We start from the raw sequence: 23,928 nt of genomic DNA on the forward strand, positions 1-23,928 counted from the left end.
AGACCAGATGAGACCAGACGAGACCAGACGAGACCAGAGGAGACCAGATGAGACCAGACGAGACCAGATGAGACCAGAGGAGACCAGAGGAAACCAGATGAGACCAGACGAGACCAGATAAGACCAGAGGAGACCAGAGGAGACCAGATGAGACCAGATGAGACCAGACGAGACCAGATAAGACCAGAGGAGACCAGAGGAGACCAGATGAGACCAGACGAGACCAGATGAGACCAGATTAGACCAGACGAGACCAAAGGAGACCAGATGAGACCAGAGGAGACCAGACGAGACCAAAGGAGACCAGTATGTGATGTGATGTGTTATGATGTGATGTGTTGTATTTTGATATGATAAGATAAGATATGATGTTTTATGATGTGATATGAAATGATATGATGTGATGTGATATGATAAGATATGATGTTTTATGATGTGATATGAAATGATATGATGTGATGTGATATGATAAGATATGATGTTTTATGATGTGATATGAAATGAAGTGTTATGATATTTTGTGCACACACAAATGCACACTTCCAGTCGGATGCACACTCTGAAACGCTAACTATACATTCATAATATTCTGTTTCTTTGTAACGTTGAGCAACGTGACAGTTGTTCTTCTCCCAAAATACCCCCCCCCCCCCTTGCAAAGTTACACCCGGCACTAGATGCAACCAGAGCAGGGGCTTTCCTAGAGGTCCATGTGGATGACATTTCCCTTGTTGAAACAGGACAACATTACAGAAACACCAGACTGGTGTGGCGGGACCAAACACATCCAAACATCCAATCATAATAGAATAAGACAACACAACATGTATATATTATTGACTGGTAATCAGGTCAGTTAGTAGAGCATGGCTCTTGCAATGTCAGGATAGTGGGTTGGATTCCCAGGGGCCACACATACGTAAACAAAAGCATATATATCCTGATTGTTTAAAAAAATTATCAAACACTGATGAACAGAACTGTCTGATTCCTCTCTCTCTCTCTCTTTCTCTTTCTGTCTCTCTCTTTCTCTCTCTCTGTCTCTGTCTCTCTGTTTCTCTCTCTCCCTCTCTCTCTCTGTTTGTGTTATGGCTGTCAGACAGCACCTGACCCTCTCTCTCTCTCTGCTCTCTCTCTCTCTCTCTCTCTCTCTCTCTCTCCTTCTGTCTCTCTCTCGCTCTCTCTCTGTCTCTCTCTCTCTGCTCTCTCTCTCTCTCTCTCTCTCTGTCTCTCTCTCTCTGCTCTCTCTCTGTCTCTCTCTCTCTGCTCTCTCTCTCTCTCTCTCTATGCTCTCTCTCTCTCTCTGTCTCTCTCTCTCTCTCTGTCTCTCTCTCTGTCTCTCTCTCCGTCTGTCTGTGTTTGTGTTGTGGCTGTCAGACAGCACCTGACCCTCCCGTCTCTCTCTCTCCTCTCCACCTGTTGTTGTCCCTCTTCAGTTGAATCAGTTTCATCATCTCTCAGGTGGTCTTGTGAAACTGTTCCTCCCTGTGGGCTCCAGGCTGTCACATCTGCCTGTCATGAAGCCAGTGTAGCAGCCGGCAGTCCACACGACTCACGTGGTGTAATGTTTCCCCCTCTCCTGTTTGTTTACTAAAATAACCCCAGATCATCTATACTTTCCAGCACTCCTCCTGCCCCCCTCTCACCCCTCCATCCCTCCATCCTTCACTCGTCTATCCCCTCACCCCTCACCCTTTACCGGTTGGCACGGAACAATCTGGTTTTCAAAGAAATGTCAGTTGAGATCCGATAATAACTACTACCTGCGTATGTACTGTACATGAATGGAGGGGTTGTGTAACATTCACCTTATTCCGCCACTCATGACTTTGGGCTGTCACGAGACTGTCATTTACTCAGCATAGACGTTGGGCTGTCATGAGACTGTCATTTACTCAGCATAGACGGTTGGGCTGTCATGAGACTGTCATTTACTCAGCACAGACAGTTGGGCTGTCACGAGACTGTCATTTACTCAGCATAGACGTTGGGCTGTCACGAGACTGTCATTTACTCAGCATAGATGGTTGGGCTGTCACGAGACTGTAATTTACTCAGCATAGACGTTGGGCTGTCACGAGACTGTCATGAGACTGTCATCTACTCCGCATAGACGTTGGGCTGTCATGAGACTGTCATTTACTCAGCATAGACGGTTGGGCTGTCACGAGACTGTCATTTACTCAGCATCATAGACGTTGGGCTGTCACGGGACTGTAATTTACTCAGCATAGACGTTGGGCTGTCACGAGACTGTCATCTACTCAGCATAGACGTTGGGCTGTCACAAGACTTTCATTTACTCAGCATAGATGTTGGGCTGTCACGAGACTGTCATTTACTCAGCATAGACGGTTGGGCTGTCACGAGACTGTCATTTACTCAGCATAGACGTTGGGCTGTCACGAGACTGTCATTTACTCACCATAGACGGTTGGGCTGTCACGAGACTGTCATTTACTCAGCATAGAAGGTTGGACTGTCACGAGACTGTCATTTACTCACCATAGACGGTTGGGCTGTCACGAGACTGTCATTTACTCAGCATAGACGTTGGGCTGTCATGAGACTGTCATTTACTCAGCATAGACGGTTGGGCTGTCACGAGACTGTCATTTACTCAGCATCATAGACGTTGGGCTGTCACGGGACTGTAATTTACTCAGCATAGACGTTGGGCTGTCACAAGACTGTCATTTACTCACCATAGAAGGTTGGACTGTCACGAGACTGTCATTTACTCAGCATAGAAGGTTGGACTGTCACGAGACTGTCATTTACTCACCATAGACGGTTGGGCTGTCACGAGACTGTCATTTACTCAGCATAGACGTTGGGCTGTCACGAGACTGTCATTTACTCAGCACAGAGACAATGAAGTAGCTCAGAAACTAGTGTTGGCAGAGACGGGTTCATGATGTTTCAGAAGTCATCAGTAACGATTATTATAAAATCATTCATGAAACAATGAAGCGAGAGTAAGGTGTTGTATAATCTTAGTCTACTATTACAGGGGATATGATATGCTATGTGTTGTGGAATATGAGATAGATTGTGATGTACTGTAAGGGATTTATTGGGATATTCATTTAAATGTTGAAATGGGAAATACAACATGCTGTCCTCTCCTCCCCTGTCGTAAGAGATGCCTCTTCGTGTCTAGAGAACAGATGGAACCTGAGCAGCCCATCTGTCTCTCATGTAAAGTCAATGACCCCAGTTCAGCTGGTCTCGCTGGCCGCGCTGGTCCTCACAGTGGGACTGAGATCTCACAGTGGGACTGAGACCTCACAATGGGACTGAGACTTCACAGTGAGACTGAGACTTCACAGTGAGACTGAGACTTCACAGTGAGACTGAGACTTCACAGTGGGACTGAGACCTCACAGTGGGACTGAGACCCTCACAGTGGGACTGAGACCTCACAGTGGGGCTGAGACTTCACAGTGGGACTGAGACTTCACAGTGGGACTGAGACCTCACACAGGGACTGAGACTTCACAGTGAGACTGAGACTTCACAGTGGGACTGAGACTTCACAGTGGGACTGAGACCTCACAGTGGGACTGAGACCTCACAGTGGGACTGAGACTTCACAGTGGGACTGAGACCTCACAGTGGGACTGAAACCTCACAGTGGAACTGAGACCTCTTCATAGAGAGAGGAGTACCGAAGAATTTTAAACGAAATTGACTGTCACAGTCATTGTGATAACATTTTATTATTTTTTTTATTAATAAACAACATTACAAAAACAAATACGAATATTAAAATCACTCCAAATTAAAAAAAAATACTTATATGAGGCGATTTGCACGAAGATCCATCGGTAATCCATTGGTACAGTGTCACCACACACAGTTAGGAGAAACACATAAAACAGACAGAGCCCTCTCCCTCTTCAAATATAACTATGCCGGCATTCTTACAATGTGCATATGGTATTGTTAAATCGTATGTCCGTTCACTTGGTTATAAACTCTCACTGAAATATGACTAGTTGCATCCACGTCGCCTCAGGGGAACGGTATTTATAGATATACACTGAGCGGACAAAACATTAAGAACACCTGCTCTTTCGGTAGACATAGACTGATTAGGTGAATCCAGGTGAAAGATATGATCCCTTATTGATGTCACTTGTTAAATCCACATTAAATCAGTGTAGAATGAAGGGGAAGAGACAGGGTTAAGAAAGATTTAAGCCTGGAGACAATTGAGACATGGATTGTGTATGTGTACCATTCAGAGGGTAAACGGGCAAGACAGAAGATTTAAGAGCCTTTGAACGGGGTATGGTAGTAGATGCCAGACGCACCAGTTTGTGTCAAGAACTGCAAAGTTGCTGGGTTTTTCACGCTCAACAGTTTCCCGTGTGCATCAAGAATGGTCCACCACCCAAAGGACATCCAGCCAACTTGACACAACTGTAGGAAGCATTGGAGTCAACAAGGACCAGCATCACTGTGGAATGCTTTCAACACCTTGTAGAGTCAACATGGACCAGCATCGCTGTGGAATGCTTTCAACACCTTGTAGAGTCAACATGGACCAGCATCACTGAGGAACGCTTTCAACACCTTGTAGAGTCAACATGGACCAGCATCCCTGTGGAACGCTTTCTACACCTTGTAGAGTCAACACGGACCAGCATCCCTGTGGAACGCTTTCTACACCTTGTAGAGTCAACAGGGACCAGCATCACTGTGGAACGCTTTCAACACCTTGTAGAGTCAACATGGACCAGCATCGCTGTGGAACTCTTTAGACACCTTGTAGAGTCAACAGGGACCAGCATCCCTGTGGAACGCTTTAGACACCTTGTAGAGTCAACATGGACCAGCATCCCTGTGGAACGCTTTCTACACCTTGTAGAGTCAACAGGGACCAGCATCACTGTGGAACGCTTTCAACACCTTGTAGAGTCAACATGGACCAGCATCGCTGTGGAACTCTTTAGACACCTTGTAGAGTCAACAGGGACCAGCATCCCTGTGGAACGCTTTAGACACCTTGTAGAGTCAACATGGACCAGCATCCCTGTGGAACGCTTTCAACACCTTGTAGAGTCATCACGGGCCAACATCCCTGTGGAACGCTTTAGACACCTTGTAGAGTCATCACGGGCCAACATCCCTGTGGAACGCTTTAGACACCTTGTAGAGTCATCATGGACCAGCATCCCTGTGGAACGCTTTCTACACCTTGTAGAGTCAACATGGACCAGCATCCCTGTGGAACGCTTTCTACACCTTGTAGAGTCAACATGGACCAGCATCCCTGTGGAACGCTTTCTACACCCTGTAGAGTCAACATGGACCAGCATCCCTATGGAACGCTTTCTACACCTTGTAGAGTCAACATGGACCAGCATCCCTGTGGAACGCTTTCTACACCCTGTAGAGTCCACATGGACCAGCATCCCTGTGGAACGCTTTCTACACCTTGTAGAGTCAACAGGGACCAGCATCACTGTGGAACGCTTTCAACACCTTGTAGAGTCAACAGGGACCAGCATCACTGTGGAACGCTTTCAACACCTTGTAGAGTCAACATGGACCAGCATCGCTGTGGAACTCTTTAGACACCTTGTAGAGTCAACAGGGACCAGCATCCCTGTGGAACGCTTTAGACACCTTGTAGAGTCAACATGGACCAGCATCCCTGTGGAACGCTTTCTACACCCTGTAGAGTCAACATGGACCAGCATCCCTATGGAACGCTTTCTACACCTTGTAGAGTCATCATGGACCAGCATCCCTATGGAACGCTTTCTACACCTTGTAGAGTCAACATGGACCAGCATCCCTGTGGAACGCTTTCTACACCCTGTAGAGTCAACATGGACCAGCATCCCTATGGAACGCTTTCTACACCTTGTAGAGTCAACATGGACCAGCATCCCTGTGGAACGCTTTCTACACCCTGTAGAGTCAACATGGACCAGCATCCCTATGGAACGCTTTCTACACCCTGTAGAGTCAACATGGACCAGCATCCCTGTGGAACGCTTTCTACACCCTGTAGAGTCAACATGGGCCAGCATCCCTGTGGAACGCTTTCAACACCTTGTAGAGTCAACATGGACCAGCATCCCTGTGGAACGCTTTCAACACCTTGTAGAGTCCATGTTCTGACAAAATTCTTAATGTTTTGTACTCTCAGTATACAGTGTTCCTAATGTTTTGAATGCTCATTATAGTGTTCCTAATGTTTTGAATGCTCATTATAGTGTTCCTAATGTTTTGAATGCTCATTATAGTGTTCCTAATGTTTTGAATGCTCATTATAGGGTTCCTAATGTCTTGTACGTTCAGTATAAAGTGTTCCTAATTTTTTGTACGCTCAGTATAAAGTGTTCCTAATGTTTTGTACACTCAGTATAAAGTGTTCCTAATGTTTTGTACACTAGGTATAAAGTGTTCCTAATGTTTTGTACGCTCAGTATAAAGTGTTCCTAATGTTTTACAAACTCAGTATAAAGTGTTCCTAATGTTTTGTACGCTCAGTATAAAGTGTTCTCAAACAACAGTCACTGAATCATGTTGGCACACTACCCTGGGTTTGTGATGATGCTCAGTATAACACAGGGAACGTCATTGCTGTCTCATTCATCTCAGAACCCAGAACCAAATCTTGCGTGCGCTGGCTAGCTACAGTCTGTTACCAGAGACGACTGTCTCACATCATGTTTGTCCTACCGTAGGGTTTGTTATTGTACAGTGATGAGTAGTGACTGGAGTTTTTCCTCGAAGATGTGCCCAGAGAAAACTCTGGACCCAACCCACTGGGGACAGACATCAGTTCAAACGTCTAGTTTTGATTTGGTTTCAGATGTTAACTAACGTGAAATCAACGTGAAATCAACGTGAAATCAACGTGAATTCAATGTGAAATCAACAAAACATTTCACCATATCGTTGGATGTATGCTAAAAAGTTAAAAATAGAACCAGTTTTCCACGTTGATTCAACGTTATCAAGATTGAATTTCTTTTGGGGTTGAAATGACGTAGAAACAACAACTGTTGCAACCAGTTTTTGCCCAGTGGGGAGTAATGTCATCCAGTCTGTTGGGAACGTGTGTTTGGACTGGTGACTAAACAGTTGGTCATCATGTAGTGTAGTCTTCATATAGTCTACAGGACTGTATACACCTATAGCCTTCAGTTCCACACAACAATTAACTGCCCAGGGCTTCAGTTCCACACAACAATTAACTGCCTAGGGCTTCAGTTCCACACAACAATTAACTGCCCAGGGCTTCAGTTCCACACAACAATTAACTGCCTAGGGCTTCAGTTCCACACAACAATTAACTGCCCAGGGCTTCAGTTCCACACAACAATTAACTGCCCAGGGCTTCAGTTCCACACAACAATTAACTGCCCAGGGCTTCAGTTCCACACAACAATTAACTGCCCAGGGCTTCAGTTCCACACAACAATTAACTGCCTAGGGGTTCAGTTCCACACAACAATTAACTGCCTAGGGCTTCAGTTCCACACAACAATTAACTGCCCGGGGCTTCAGTTCCACACGACAATTAACTGCTCAGGGCTTCAGTTCCACACAACAATTAACTGCCCAGGCCTTCGCTTCCACACGACAAGTAAAATCTCTAAAAACATCTCATTCGATTTAAGATTCGCTGCTGGAAAAAGTGTCACCCATTGAGGGAATGTGTGGGACAGGAAATGACATCAGAGATGTTCTTTGCAACATCTGTGTTGGTCAGAGTCACATCTGAGCAGCAACATATGTATAGACAGTATTGCCCTACCATGCAAGAAGGCAATAACTGCTCATTTGGTCCAAAATGAGTTCATGTCAATTTTTTGCTACATTAAAAATACATTCTTAATCATGTGGACAAGTATCCTGCCTCGGTTGTATAGTGTTCAGGAGAAAATGGGGGTCATGTTAGCCAGTAACTGCATGAAGATACTGTGACACCAAGGTAAATAAAAGCAATTTTTCTCAGTTCTACGCTATGAGCAGTTAATGTCTTTTTGCTTGGTCGGGCAGAGTATCATCTGAAGGGGACACACACATCCACAACACACACTCAGGGAGGCTTGGATTTGTTGGAGACACACACCAGGGATAGAGAACCGTGGTCAAACAGCCTGTACGGCAACGTCCCCTTCGTCGTCCACGCGTCAGTCTTCGGGTCGTAGCACTCGAAGCTGTCGGAGTCCTCTATGACGTCGTGTCCGTTGATGAAGCGTCCTCCGGTCACGTACAGTTTGTCGTCGAGCACCGCGACGGCGTGATGCATCCTCCTCTGCTTCAGGTTCTCACACTTCGTAAAGCGGTTGGCTTTGGTGTCGTACGCGATCATTCTTCTGGTGTAGCCTGTAAAAAAGGGACATTAGGGGGGACAGTTAGGGGACAGTTAGGGGAAGGAGCTGCTGATGAAGTTGTCTTGACAAAAGACAGAGGAGATATCGAAGATCTCAAAGTCCTAAGTAGACCAAATAAAGTTGTATTTAATTGAAACATTAGATTGTCCTTTTTTTTCCCTGACTAAAGCAACAGACCCAGTCTTCACCTACCTCCGATAATGTAGATCTTGTCATCGACGGACCCAGTCTTCACCTACCTCCGATAATGTAGATCTTGTCATCGACAGACCCAGTCTTCACCTACCTCCGATAATGTAGATCTTGTCATCGACAGACCCAGTCTTCACCTACCTCTGATAATGTAGATCTTGTCATCGACAGACCCAGTCTTCACCTACCTCCGATAATGTAGATCTTGTCGTCATCGACAGACCCAGTCTTCACCTACCTCCGATAATGTAGATCTTGTCATCGACAGACCCAGTCTTCACCTACCTCCGATAATGTAGATCTTGTCATCAACAGACCCAGTCTTCACCTACCTCCGATAATGTAGATCTTGTCATCGACAGACCCAGCCTTCACCTACCTCCGATAATGTAGATCTTGTCATCGACAGACCCAGTCTTCACCTACCTCCAATAATGTAGATCTTGTCATCGATGACTGCTGCTGGTGCAGAAACGTTCTTCACTGTCCTGGTCTCCATCATAGACCACATATTCCTGCCAATGTGATACACCTGGAGAAAGAGGATGGGTTTAGAAGAGTTTAGTGTTTCTGTGCAGATTTGTCCCCCCCCAAAAAAGTTTCAAGAATTAACAGCAAACTCTAAGACTTCAAGTCTTCAGTAATTCAACACCCAAGACTTCAAGTCTTCAGTAATTCAACACCCAAGACTTCAAGTCTTCAGTAATTCAACACCCAAGACTTCAAGTCTTCAGTAATTAAACACCCGAGACTTCAAATCTTCAGTAATTCAACACCCGAGACTTCAAATCTTCAGTAATTCAACACCCGAGACTTCAAATCTTCAGTAATTCAACACCCGAGACTTCAAATCTTCAGTAATTCAACACCCGAGACTTCAAATCTTCAGTAATTCAACACCCGAGACTTCAAATCTTCAGTAATTCAACACCCGAGACTTCAAATCTTCAGTAATTCAACACCCGAGACTTCAAATCTTCAGTAATTAAACACTCCGAGACTTCAAGTCTTCAGTAATTCAACACCCAAGACTTCAAGTCTTCAGTAATTAAACACCCGAGACTTCAAATCTTCAGTAATTCAACACCCGAGACTTCAAATCTTCAGTAATTCAACACCCGAGACTTCAAATCTTCAGTAATTCAACACCCGAGACTTCAAATCTTCAGTAATTAAACACTCCGAGACTTCAAGTCTTCAGTAATTAAACACCCCGAGAGTTCAAATCTTCAGTAATTAAACACCCCGAGAGTTCAAATCTTCTGTAATTAAACACCCCAAGACCTCAAATCTTCAGTAATTCAACACCCAAGACTTCAAATCATCTGTAATTAAACACCCCAAGACCTCAAATCTTCAGTAATTCAACACCCAAGACTTCAAATCATCTGTAATTAAACACCCCGAGACTTCAAATCTTCAGTAATTCAACACCCACGAGACTTCAAGTCTTCAGTAATTCAACACCCGAGACTTCAAGTCTTCAGTAATTCAACACCCCGAGACTTCAAATCTTCAGTAATTAAACACCCCGAGACTTCAAATCTTCAGTAATTCAACACCCACGAGACTTCAAGTCTTCAGTAATTCAACACCCCGAGACTTCAAGTCTTCAGTAATTCAACACCCCGAGACTTCAAATCTTCAGTAATTAAACACTCCGAGACTTCAAGTCTTCAGTAATTAAACACCCCGAGAGTTCAAATCTTCAGTAATTCAACACCTCGAGACTTCAAGTCTTCCGTAATTAAACACCCCGAGACTTCAAGTCTTCAGTAATTCAAGTTCACCACACAACAGCAACCTCAACAGAAGGACATTCTGCCTACCTGTATCATCCTGACAGGGTTCTGCATCGCATCCTCTCCCCCGAACATGTAGATTCTTTGATCGTTAGCGGCAACCGCCGGGTGTAGCACAGCCGTCGGCATGGGAACCATAGCCTCCCATTGGTTGAACATACTATTGTACCTTTGCACCGTGTCGCACACCTGCTTCTCCGGCCCCAGGCCCCCCAGGACGAAGATAAAGTGCAGGTAGGAGACAGACTGGTGGGCGAAGCGCGGCTGGATCATGGGCTCAGTCGTCCTCCACTGGTTGGTCTTCAGAGACAACGTATAGACAGTGGTGCTAACCACTCTGTGCTTGGTGTTCATGGTGAGGCCTCCCAGGACATACAGGATACTGTGGATACAGACGTAGGAGGCCTTATAGAGTCGCAAGGGCAGCTTGGCCAGCCACTGCCAGCGCTGAGTCCTCTCGTCGAACAGGAGTGCTTCGCGGGACGTCTGTTCGTTGTTCTTGCGGCCGCCAACTAGAACCAGGGTCTCCCGGCAGGTGAAGCGCCGCGGGGTCACCCACAGGGGCTTGAGGTCCGACCCACACTTAGTGGTGATGGAGAACATGAGGCGGCGGACGGACTCGATGACCTCGGTGCACAGGGTGGAGGACTGGACGAGGGGGTCGCTGGCGATGAACTGGAACAGGTAGGTGGGGTGGATGTAGCGCAGACGCACCTTCCTGAAGAGGTCGGAGATGGCGCCGCGCCGGGAGTACGGGTCGTGGTGGATCCACGCCAGTAACGTCTCGAACACCTGTTTAAAAAAAATGAAAAATAAAAAAGCCGTTTTAATTTCAACGCTTAGTTCTTAAACATCCATTGATAGTTTTAACTTTGTTGATGATGCGTTGCTGCTTTTAGTGGCCGTTGTTGTTGATTGGGGTGTTTATTTTTAGTATTACCTTACCTGCTCCTCCTCAGCACAGAGCCAGTCATCCTCCAGGTAACCCATCAGCTCAGGTAAGGAGAGCTCACACAGGTCCTCAGAGGTAGAGACGTCGGAGAAGCTCCGTACTGCCATCTCCCTGGCCTGGAATCAATCAATGAATGAATGAATGCCATTGACGATACACATGGGCTGAGTCCGAAATAGTACCCTTTTCCCTAATTCCTTTTAGTACACTACTTTTGACCAGGGCCCCATGCTGCCAAGTGGACTAACTACACCAGGGCTCCTAGGCTGCCAAGTGAACTAACTACACCAGGGTCCCTAGGCTGTCAAGTCAACTAACTACACCAGGGTCCCTAGGCTGCCAAGTCAACTAACTACACCAGGGCTCCTAGACTGCCAAATGAACCAACTACACCAGGGCTCCTAGACTGCCAAGTCAACCAACTACACCAGGGCTCCTAGGCTGCAAAGTCAACCAACTACACCAGGGCTCCTAGACTGCCAAGTCAACTAACTACACCAGGGCTCCTAGACTGCCAAATGAACCAACTACACCAGGGCTCCTAGACTGCCAAGTCAACCAACTACACCAGGGCTCCTAGACTGCCAAGTCAACCAACTACACCAGGGCCCCTAGGCTCCCAGTGAACTAACTACACCAGGGCTCCTAGGCTGCCAAGTGAACTAACTACACCAGGGCCCCTAGGTTCCCAGTGAACTAACTACACCAGGGCCCCTAGGCTGTCAAGTTGTAACGGTTTTGACTTGAGGTTATTATTTATAGGGGTGCCAGGTAGGTTGTGCCTACCAGAGAAAACATTGGTTTCTCCTTTTAGTTTGGGAGGGAATGAGTCCCATCTGGTCCGTCAAGTCTACACCAATACAAAGGACTTATGTAAACGTCAGAAGGGAAATCAACTTTTCATAAACCCTTAAAACATTGAAAAGAACTTCAAAAACAACTGTATTCTTTTGCGTGGGTTGTATTAGCAACATCAATGGATTACACACACATAATAATATAACACAATGAGTTCTGGTTCCTCCAGAAATGTCCTGTACCTCGGGCCTAAAAAGAGTCCAGCCCGGTAAAGGAGTTCAGTGAACTCAAGTGACTTTTGTCACGCAATGTTTGTCCGTTCATTCCGTGTAGCGTAAACCCAGTATTAAATCATACAATCAATATAACAATTTTACCACAGAACTTTAAAGCGTATCAGCTCTTACTAATTCCTCAACTACATCTAACTACATAAATCATCACCGTATACATCATATCAAATAGATCTCCAGCGGAGAAAGGCCACGAAGAATGGAGAGGTGTAGTCCACGGACGCAAAGAGTGGATCCGATCCTGGGTAAACTCTCTCAGGCTACAAAACACACGTTTAACAGCAACAAAACAACCGAAATAGAGAAGCTTCGGGAACACATCCTCAGTCACGTCTCCATCACAAAAAAAACCTTTTGCGCAGCTGATGCTGGCTATTTAATTGGGAATTAAAGGGAAAGCACCCTATTGGAAGGAGAAGCACTGAGACGGCTCAAAATAATTCAGGGCCGTCACACACCCCCTCCCCTGGAAAAAGCCGACCATTGCCCTGGAAGGCACATCTTGTTCGGGGAAACCGAGAAAGGTCTCCTCATCACTTTCCTCTACAAAAATCTTCATGACTTTTTGGAGCTCACGCTCCTCAGCTGAGGGGTCACAGGCCTTAAGGTGTGAGACTTCTGGGTCTGGGAATCCGAGAAAAGTCTCCTCACTTTCCTCTTCAAAGATATCCAAGATCTTGCGGCGCTCAATCGCCTCCAATTCCTCAGCCGAGGGGTAACAGGCCTTAAGGCGTGAGACATGGACAACGCGCATATCTTCACCTGTGTCCTCTTTCACCACTCAGTAGTTCAAAGGGCCCATCTGCTCCACAATCCTATATGGTCCTTGCCATTTAGGAGCGAGCTTGGCAGAGAAGAATTGTTCAGCTTTCGAGTAAGGATGAGAGCGAAGCCACACCCGATCACGAAGCTGAAACTGCATGTCTCGTCTGTTCTTATCATAATTTCTCTTCTGCTTGAGTCGAGCCTGGGTCATGTTCTTTGAGACAAGAGCTCTCAAGTCATGGAGATGGACTACCTGGTCATAGCAAGCAGCGTCTGGAGTAATCTGCTGGGGCTGTAGCACCATATCCAAGGGTCCTCGGAGGGGACGACTTAGGTTCAGCTCTGCAGGTGTGACTCCAGTGGACTCTTGCACAGCAGAATTCAGGGCAAATCGAAACTCGTGAAGGTGCTTGTCCCAGTGTTTGTGCTGGGTCCCTACATAGGAAGCAATCATTGTCTTCAAGGTTCGATTTACTCTCTCAGTGAGATTGGTCTGTGGGTGATAGGCCGTGGTCAACTTCTGTCTCAGGTTCCATCTTTGGCAGGTCTCCTCAAAGAGATCAGAGACAAATTGGGAACCTCGATCAGACAGGATGTAATCAGGCACTCCCCAGCGAGTCAGGATCTCTTTCGTAAGGATGTTAGAGACGGTCCTTGCTGTGGCCTGACGCAGGGAAAAGAGTTCCACCCACTTTGAATAATAATCAACAAACACAAGCATGTACACATTCTGATTGGAGCTTCTAGGAAATGGACCCATCAAATCCACTCCTAGCATTTCCCAAGGTCGGGTAACCACCGTTTGCTGCAACTTGCCAGCAGGCTTTCTACCTTCTGGTTTGTACATTTGACAAACCTGACAGTTTCGGATGTGTGACTTCACATCCATGCTCAGATGTGGCCAGTACAGTAACGCTTGCAACCGCTTGTAGGTTTTGAACCTGCCCAAATGACCAGCTAATGGGTCTTCATGGAAATGTTGAAGCAGTTGTAGGCGTAGAGTTTCAGGTATGTACAATTGGTAGAGGGTTCTGTGAGGTAGTTGTACAACACGGTAGACTTTGTCTTCCATGATGGTCAGCTTTGTGGTAGGATTGACCATCTTTTCTCCATCTTCCAGGATAGTCTGGTACAAAGCCTGTACTTCTGGATCATCCTGTTGGGCTTTCCATATGGTCTCATCAGAGATGGGAAAGTCTGTTTTGGGCGAGTCTCGACTGCTTGACAGGACAGTAGCACATGTAACATGAGGGCCACCGTTATCACAAGCAGGAGCCCTGGATAAGGCATCTGGAACAGTGTTGTATTTTCCTTTCCTGTATTCTACTGCAAAGGTGAACTCTTGCAACCGTAGAGCCCATCTTATGAGTCTGGTGCTTGGTTTGTTGGTCTTGAACACCCACACAAGGGAGGAATGGTCAGTGACCACAGTGAAGTGTCTTCCCTCCAGGTAGTACCTCCACTTTTCCAAAGCCCAGACAACTGCAAGGCACTCTTGCTCAGTTGTGGAGTAGTTCCGTTCTGCTCCATTCAATGTCCGACTGGCGAACGCTAGCACTTCTTCAGTGCCAAGTCCAGTCTGTTGGACTAGGACAGCACCAAGTCCAACATCACTTGCATCAGTGTAAACAACAAAAGGGGAATCAAAGTTGGGATGACCTAAAATGGGAGGTGTGACGAGGTGTCGTTTCAGGGTTTCAAAGGATGTCTGGCACTCTGCCGTCCATAGGAATTTCACTCCTTTTCGCTTCAACGCGTTGAGGGGTTCTGCCACCTGGGAGAAGTTCGACACAAACCAATGGTACCATCCAGCCATCCCAAGGAACCGTTGAAGGGCCTTGAGTGTGGTTGGCACAGGAAAATCTTGTACCGCCTTGGTCTTTTCAGGATCCACATGAATGCCGTCGAAAGACACAATATGGCCAAGGAACTTCAGGGAAGTTTGGCAGAAGTTGCTCTTCTTCATATTCACGGTCAGACCAGCTTCTCTTAGCTTGTCCAACACTGCTTGAAGATCTTGAAAGTGTTGTTCTCTGTTCTGGGAGTAGATAATTATATCGTCCAGGTAGACAAAACAGATCTTCCCTTTGAGCTCACCTAACGCAATCTCCATCAGTCTTTGGAAAGTGGCAGGTGCATTCTTTAATCCAAAAGGCATCACCTTAAAGGAAAACAAGCCCTCAGCACAGACAAAAGCAGTCTTGTCCTTGCTTTCCTGGTCCATCTCAACTTGCCAATAACCACTATTGAGGTCAAGGGTAGTGAACACAACAGCGCCAGACAATGACTCCAGGATCTCGTGGATGGTAGGAAGAGGATAGGCATCAGTCTGGGAAACATTGTTGGTCTTCCTATAGTCCACACAAAATCTAAGACCACCAGTCCTTTTTGGGATGAGGACAACAGGAGCAGCCCAAGGAGAGGAGGAACGTTCTATTATATCTTGTGTTAACATATCATTAATGAGTCCCTTTTGGATGATTAGCTTCGCTGGGGACAAACGATATAGGTATGTAAGGAATATTTTGTGCTTCAGGAGCCCGGTGCGTCCTAGCCTTGAAGTACATACATCAGCATTATTCTGCAGCTGTTCCAACAGCCTTAACTCCTCTGGATGTTCCAGCTGAGCTCTTCTTACAGCCTGTAAAAGGAGATCGTCAGAAGGATTATCAAGGGTTAGTGGTAACGGAGCAACGGCAGAGAAGACTGCCACATTTGAACCCCAATCATGTAACTTCGTAGCTTCTGATTGGAAGAAATGCTTCTTGCTCGGATTGTATGGAAACCAGTAGCAATTGTGTGCGATATCAATCTGGACACCACTGAAGTACATGAAATCAATTCCCAACACGACAGGAAAAGCAAGGTTCTTGGTTTGTAGGATAACCGAAGGAATCATATAGGAGCGGTTACACAGGCGGAACTCTACCTCACTCCATCCAAGTGGTCGTTTAGCCTCACCATCAGCCAGATAGAGTGGACCTTCTGTCCACGGCTTCAAGTTGTATTGCGGACCTTTAACCTCCTTCCACAGTTTCTCATTGAGCAGTGTGTAGGATGACCCGGTGTCCAGGATGGCTCTTCCTGTCCATGGGCCTATGGACAGGGGTAACACCAGTTGGTGCGGTATGAACTGAAAGGAAGGGAATGTCGATGGGGGGGCGTAGGCAGTGACTCTTGGGATTTCAGCTCTGGTTAAAGCACCCAGAGAAGGATGGTCATTCCTGCGAAGAGAGTTAGGTGTGTTGGCCTGTTGTGATTTGTGGTTTCTGGAAGGGTTTTCTTGATACGGTCTTGGACATGTAGCTGAAGAATGTCCCTTTTGGTTACATCTCCAACAGAACATGAGAGGGGTCTTGGCTGGAGACTCTAGCTGTTGTTGATGGTCTGTCTTGGGTAACTGTTTGGGTGTCTGTTTCTTTCTTTGGTCATATTGCTGTTGGCATTCTCTGTCCTTCTCAAACTGCTGTCCCAAGCGAACCAGTCCATCGACAGTGGTGACTCGTTCTCGGAGTTGACTGGCTAGTAGTGGGTTGATGTTCTTCAAAATCAATTTAATGACCTCTTCCTCCTCAATGCCAGGTTTCCACCTTCTGCACAGGGAGTGGTAACCGTATGCAAAGTCACGGATACCCTCTTTCTCGCTTTGCACTCGATTCCTGACTCTGTCTGCCAGCTCATCTGTGTAGTCCTCAGACAGAAATGCAGAGGAAAACTTGGCCTCAAAGTCAGCCCAGGAGGTAGTGGTGAGACGTGCCACATCCCACCAGTCTCGAGCTGTCCCATGCAACACATTCCTCAATGTGGCAAGGAGTTCTTCGTCAGCCAGGGGATTGAGGGCAAGAAAGTCACGACATCTTTCTAGGTACATTAGCGGATCAGGACTGTCATCTTTTTTCCCAAAGGTGGGAAATTGCAATTTAATGGGCATCGCCCCCACATGACGTCTACTCAATTCACCATGAACAAACGAGCTAGGAGGGATTGAGGAAGTAGAGGGGGAGGGCGTTATCGGACAATGAAAATGAACACCAGGATGCATGGTGGATTGCATCCTGCAAGGGGTGGCTGTAGCATGGCCTTGTCTTGGCTCTTCAGAGGTGCCAGCTTGGCCCTCAGTGGTCTGAACAGAAGTGGACACCAGAGAAACTCTGTGTAAGGAGTTGTGCCTAATGGAGGCCATGTCCACAGACACGTCATCCAACATTTTAACACAATTAGAGAGCTCTGTTTGCAAGTGGTCTACAGTGTTAACCATGGGAGAAAAAACAGAATTAACGTCCTTGAGGACCTCAGTGTGATGATGTTGCAGGCGCCATTGGAGAGTGGTAGTGAGTTGGTTTCGTTGGTAGTCAAACTGCCTGTCCATGGCACCAGTAATTTCCCGTCTTCCACTCTCACTGAGCTCTGTCAGCGTGTGGGTTAGAGTGCTCAGTGAGTTTCTGAATTCCATGGCACTCTGTTGTTGCTCTTCCCTCAGACATTTGAATTTATGGTGGATAAGAGTTTGGAGATGTTGTTGAGTCCGACGAATATCAAGGATGTCACCTTGAAGTTGTAAAACTACAACCTCTGGAGATAAACCAGACAATGGAAGAAGGTTGGGTGTCAGAGGGAGGGCTAGCTCAGTACTTCCACACAGATCCATGTCAATAAGTGAGTAACTGGTTAGACCTCCTGTGGCCTGTGGTTCAGACCGAGCATTCAGATTCCCAGGGCTCTGGCCCAAATCAACTCCAGTATCTCCATTCCCATTATGATTTGTGTTGTCAGCTTGATGGTCAGAATGGCCCTGTGTATTCCCATTGACAGGTATGAAATGGATGAGCACATTATCTTGGGGTGAATCCATTGTTTTAATTCCACACAAAATATTTGCTTTGGTTAGTTCTCAATGTTGAGCTGTCCCATCTGGGGTGCCATTTTTTATGTAACGGTTTTGACTTGAGGTTATTATTTATAGGGGTGCCAGGTAGGTTGTGCCTACCAGAGAAAACATTGGTTTCTCCTTTTAGTTTGGGAGGGAATGAGTCCCATCTGGTCCGTCAAGTCTACACCAATACAAAGGACTTATGTAAACGTCAGAAGGGAAATCAACTTTTCATAAACCCTTAAAACATTGAAAAGAACTTCAAAAACAACTGTATTCTTTTGCGTGGGTTGTATTAGCAACATCAATGGATTACACACACATAATAATATAACACAATGAGTTCTGGTTCCTCCAGAAATGTCCTGTACCTCGGGCCTAAAAAGAGTCCAGCCCGGTAAAGGAGTTCAGTGAACTCAAGTGACTTTTGTCACGCAATGTTTGTCCGTTCATTCCGTGTAGCGTAAACCCAGTATTAAATCATACAATCAATATAACAATTTTACCACAGAACTTTAAAGCGTATCAGCTCTTACTAATTCCTCAACTACATCTAACTACATAAATCATCACCGTATACATCATATCAAAACAAATGAAATACCGTATACAAAAAAGGTGGTAGTCAGTCGGTCAGTCAGACAATCCGCCAATAGATCTCCAGCGGAGAAAGGCCACGAAGAATGGAGAGGTGTAGTCCACGGACGCAAAGAGTGGATCCGATCCTGGGTAAACTCTCTCAGGCTACAAAACACACGTTTAACAGCAACAAAACAACCGGAATAGAGAAGCTTCGGGAACACATCCTCAGTCACGTCTCCATCACAAAAAAAACCTTTTGCGCAGCTGATGCTGGCTATTTAATTGGGAATTAAAGGGAAAGCACCCTATTGGAAGGAGAAGCACTGAGACGGCTCAAAATAATTCAGGGCCGTCACAAAGTGACCTAACTACACCAGGGTCCCTAGGCTGTCAAGTCAACTAACTACACCAGGGCTCCTAGGCTGTCAAGTCAACTAACTACACCCTACACCAGGGCCTCTAGGCTGCCAAGTCAACTAACTACACCCTACACCAGGGTCCCTAGGCTGTCAAGTGACCTAACTACACCAGGGCCCCTAGGCTCCCAGTGAACTACCTACACCAGGGCTCCTAGGCTGCCAAGTGAACTAACTACACCAGGGCCCCTAGGCTCCCAGTGAACTAACTACACCAGGGTTCCTAGGCTCCCAGTGAACTAACTACACCAGGGCTCCTAGGCTGTCAAGTGAACTAAATACACCAGGGCTCCTAGGCTGTCAAGTGAACTAACTACACCAGGGCCCCAAGGCTCCCAGTGAACTAACTACACCAGGGCTCCTAGGCTCCCAGTGAACTAACTACACCAGGGTCCCAAGGCTGTCAAGTACACTAACTACACCAGGGCTCCTAGGCTGTCAAGTACACTAACTACACCAGGGCCCCTAGGCTGCCAAATGAACCAACAATACATACTTAAAACGAAATAAATTCTACTGACCTTCTCCTTCAGGCTGTTGCAGTGTAATATCTTTGCCAGCCGCATCATGCTGAGGCAGTTGTCTGAGCTCAGCTGCTCCTAAAATATATTACATGTAAAAAATGTAAATGTATTTCCCCCAGGGACAAAACACACATTATTAATCCTATTAAAGTTTCATCATCAATGTGAAAGCGTCAGAGTTTAAAGCCAGGAAGCTAATTCATCTGTGGTCACCTGCAGGAAAGAGGAGCAGGCCTCGAACAGCCTGGTGTACTGGAGCATGGAGGAAGCCTGCATAAGGGGCAGTACTATCTCCATGGTGATGGTTATGACCCCTGTGTAGACGTAGTCGACGATGTCACTCAGGATGCTGGAGGTGATCCCCTTCAACAATAACAATAATAACAACAATACTACAATAACAATAACAATAATAGTAATAATAACAACAATAACAACAACAATAATAATAATAGTAATAACAACAACAATAATAATAATAGTAATAACAACAACAATAACAACAACAATAATAATAACAATAAAAAAATAAAAAAATAATAACAATAATAATAATAACAATAATAACAACACCAACAATAATAATAATAATAATAATAATAATAATAATAATAATAATAATAATAATAATAATAATAACAACAACAACAACAACAACAACAACAATAATAATAACAATAAATACAATTTACAAAAAATAATAATAACAATAATAATAATAACAATAATAATATTAATAAAAACAACAATAACAATAACAATAATAATAATAATAACAACAACAACAACAACAACAATAATAATAATAATAATAATAATAATAATAATATTAATAAAAACAACAATAACAATAATAATAATAATAATAATAATAATAATAACAATAATAATAATAATAATAATAATAATAACAATAACAATAATAATAATAATAATAATAATAATAATAATAATAATAACAATAATAATAATAATAATAATAATAACAATAATAACAACACCAATAATAATAATAATAATAATAATAATAATAATAATAATAATAACAATAATAACAATAATAATAATAATAACAATAATAATAATAATAATGAGAAAGATTATATTTGATTTGTACAGCGCCTTTCGTTGACAGGCAGAAACCACACAGCACTTTACAAAAAAGCCTTCTCCTGTTTCAGTAGAGTGAGGCAGGACACTAGTCTAGTTTTACAACAAAAACAAAAACATTTAGCTTATTTAAAAAAAAGTGAAACAAGCCTACCTTCAGATCCACCTTCTCCTGGTTCGTCTCTCGGAAGTGGTGACAGAACATGGCCGTGAAGTAAGGACTGCTGGAGGCCAGGATGTTACGGTGGCAGGGGATCTCTGTGTTATCTGAACAGAGCAGCACGTCGGTAAGGATCCTGTTCTGTCTCAGACGGTTCAGCTGCAGTAGGAGGTAGGACGACTGTTCCTCGTTCCTGTAGTGGAACACATCTACGTGTGGCTTTGATTGGTCCATTCTGGAAAAGACAGGACATGGTTTGATTTGGGAGGAAATGGGTTCAATTTTGGTTTTAGGAAGGGGGGGGGGGGGGGGGGGTTTCCTCTGTAGAGGTGAGTGTGTATAGTTTGGACAAGCCAGTGTCATGAAGGAATAGAAAGCCTTGGTCTAACATTTGAATGTTTTCTCCATCACACACATATTTCCTGCAGGATCCAAGGCTTAGGTGTTTCCCACCTTCGACTGCGACTCCATCACAATCATAAATACCTAAAATTGAATTTAAAATGTGTATCTTCAGTGGCACGCCGTTTTCTGCACGAAGAACTCCCAATGCAGATAGCGTGAGGCTCGTGATCAACATTCACATATTATAGTACTGGTCCTGTCATAACCCAGCTTGGGGTCTAGCACCACGTCCTCGACTCTACCAGCATTGGGACACAACACATTCACCAGAGCTGTTATCAGCACTCGGTTAGGATGGTCTGATTATCCTGGAGTCAGACACCATCTCCATTTAGTCTCATGGATCAAGACAGACCAACAATAACGCTATTGTTACGTCCGTATCGGAATGAGACCAAAGCTCAGGTGGAAAACAGGCTGCCAAAGTATGATTCCCAATCAAAAGACAATGATAGACAGCTGCCTCTGACAGATGCCCACCCAGACCCTCCCCTATAGGTTTAGGTTTTGCGGCCGGAGACCGCACCTTTGGGGGAGGGGGAGGTACTGTCACGCCCTGACCGCACCTTTGGGGGAGGGGGGGGGGGTACTGTCACGCCCTGACCTCACCTTTGGGGGGGGTACTGTCACGCCCTGACCGCACCTTTGGGGGGGGGGGGTACTGTCACGCCCTGACCGCACCTTTGGGGGGGGGGGTACTGTCACGCCCTGACCACACCTTTGGGGGGGGGAGGGGGGGGTTCTGTCACGCCCTGACCTCACCTTTGGGGGAGGGGGGGGGTACTGTCACGCCCTGACCTCACCTTTGGGGGAGGGGGGGGTACTGTCACGCCCTGACCGCACCTTTGGGGGGGGGGGGTACTGTCACGCCCTGACCACACCTTTGGGGGAGGAGGGGGTACTGTCACGCCCTGACCTAACCTTTGGGGGAGGGGGGGGGTACTGTCACGCCCTGACCTCACCTTTGGGGGAGGGGGGGGTACTGTCACGCCCTGACCACACCTTTGGGGGAGGGGGGGGTACTGTCACGCCCTGACCACACCTTTGGGGGAGGGGGGGGTACTGTCACGCCCTGACCACACCTTTGGGGGAGGGGGGGGTACTGTCACACCCCGACCTTAGAGATCCTTTCATGTGTCTGTTTAGAGCACTTTGTTTGTGAGCTTCACGGTTGGTGTTTGTAGTGTTTATTGTTTTTGTTTGGCGTCATTTTCCTTAAAATAAATAAAATGTACGCTCCCCACGCTGCACCTTGGTCCTCGTCCTTCAACAGCCCGGGACAATAATATTTATATCCGTTTGATATGACTGTTTACACACGGGCAAAAGTGTCAAGTATCCATGGTAACAACCTCAACCTGACCTATAGCGGAATGTAGGTCAACAAGCGCTCCGGCAAATCAATGAATTAACTGTTTTAACTGAGAATCATTAGCTTGATATAATAGTTACAGTACAGTACATTATTCAAACACAGATTACTACGTTTGATATCAACTTGTCATTGTTTTCTCCTAACCTAAGACATTGAAAGCAGGTTGATTAATTAATCAGCAGCTAGTCAGATTACTACATTGGATCATTCATTCACCATTCACAGCCAACAGAATGTTAGAATAACTCTGGTTGTTTTTTCATCTGATTTATGGGTAAATGTTGATCATTATCCATGTTACAGTCAGCTACATTCAGCAGGTCAACCTCTACACCTCAGTACGACACACCTTCCTTCCTTCCTTACCTTGTCTCAGTCTTCTAATGCGTCTGAGGTAGGTGTCCTTTCACTCAGCTCTGCTATCAGCAACATTCACCCAGTCATCTCTCTCTCTCTCGCCCCCCCCCTTCTCTCTCTCTCTCTCTCTCACTCTCTCTCTCTCTCTCTCTCACCCCCCCCTCTCTCTCTCTCTCTCTCTCTCTCTCTCTCTCGCCCCCCCCCCCCCCCCCCCCCCTCTCTCCTACTGGTGGTTCTCTATAAGTGAAGGAGGGGCTGTTTGTAGAGAAACTGTTCTGTGTTTGTTGTTATGGTCTCTTTCCATGAGGTCTCTGGCTCTGTGTACATTCCTGTTTAAATATAGACCCCACTCTTTAGCAACACCCCAGCAGCCTAGCATGTGACTGCCCTTCTCTCTCTCTCCCTCTCTTTCTCTCTCTCTCTCTCCCTCTCTTTCTCTCTCTCTCTCCCTCTCTTTCTCTCTCTCTCCCCCTCTCCTCCTCCTTCTGTCTGCCTTACACAACCCATGCTCCTGTATGTTTACATCCGTGATAAACAGAGATGATCTGGGACAGTCACAGGAGAGGAGTCTGTGGCAAGGTACTGGGACAGTTACAGGAGAGGAGACTGTTTGCGAGGTGCTGGGACAGGTACAGGAGAGGAGTCTGTGGCCAGGTGCTGGGACAGGTACAGGAGAGGAGGCTGTTTGCCAGGTGCTGGGACAGGTACAGGAGAGGAGTCTGTGGCCAGGTGCTGGGACAGGAGTTGAGAGGAGTCTGTTTGCCAGGTACTGGGACAGGTTCAGGAGAGGAGTCTGTGGCCAGGTGCTGGGACAGGACAGGAGAGGAGTCTGTGGCCAGGTGCTGGGACAGGTACAGGAGAGGAGTCTGTGACCAGGTGCTGGGACAGGTACAGGAGAGGAGTCTGTGGCCAGGTACTGGGACAGGTACAGGAGAGGAGTCTGTGGCCAGGTACTGGGACA

The 23,928-nt window shown here is 45.9% G+C and overlaps 1 protein-coding gene across 1 annotated transcript; it reads right to left on the reverse strand.

The window, feature by feature from the left end:
- Positions 1 to 7,808: 7,808 nt before the first annotated feature.
- LOC110512016 (kelch-like protein 38) lies at positions 7,809 to 23,244 on the reverse strand. Its single transcript, XM_090230618.1, has 8 exons — positions 22,977 to 23,244; positions 20,825 to 21,065; positions 19,774 to 19,923; positions 19,558 to 19,635; positions 11,306 to 11,428; positions 10,388 to 11,152; positions 8,985 to 9,090; positions 7,809 to 8,358 (listed from the first exon to the last, which is right to left on the reverse strand). The coding sequence occupies exons 2-8, from the start codon at positions 21,062 to 21,064 to the stop codon at positions 8,069 to 8,071; spliced, it is 1,752 nt and encodes a 583-aa protein (XP_090086744.1). The 5' UTR covers position 21,065; positions 22,977 to 23,244; the 3' UTR covers positions 7,809 to 8,068.
- Between the last annotated feature and the right edge of the window lie 684 nt (positions 23,245 to 23,928).

The sequence above is a fragment of the Oncorhynchus mykiss genome, chromosome 3 (genome assembly GCF_057628025.1).
Source record: "Oncorhynchus mykiss isolate SJ-2025 chromosome 3, ASM5762802v1, whole genome shotgun sequence".
NCBI lineage: Eukaryota > Metazoa > Chordata > Actinopteri > Salmoniformes > Salmonidae > Oncorhynchus > Oncorhynchus mykiss.

Coding starts and splice junctions, on each gene's coding strand:
- LOC110512016 (XM_090230618.1), bottom strand. CDS start 21,064: ATGGACCAATCAAAGCCACACGTAGATGTGTTCCACTACAGGAACGAG. Junction 19,636..19,773: donor CCTGCTCCTCTTTCCTGCAG/GTGACCACAGAT, acceptor AATATATTTTAG/GAGCAGCTGAGCTCAGACAA. Junction 8,359..8,984: donor CAAGATCTACATTATTGGAG/GTAGGTGAAGAC, acceptor CCTTTTTTACAG/GCTACACCAGAAGAATGATC.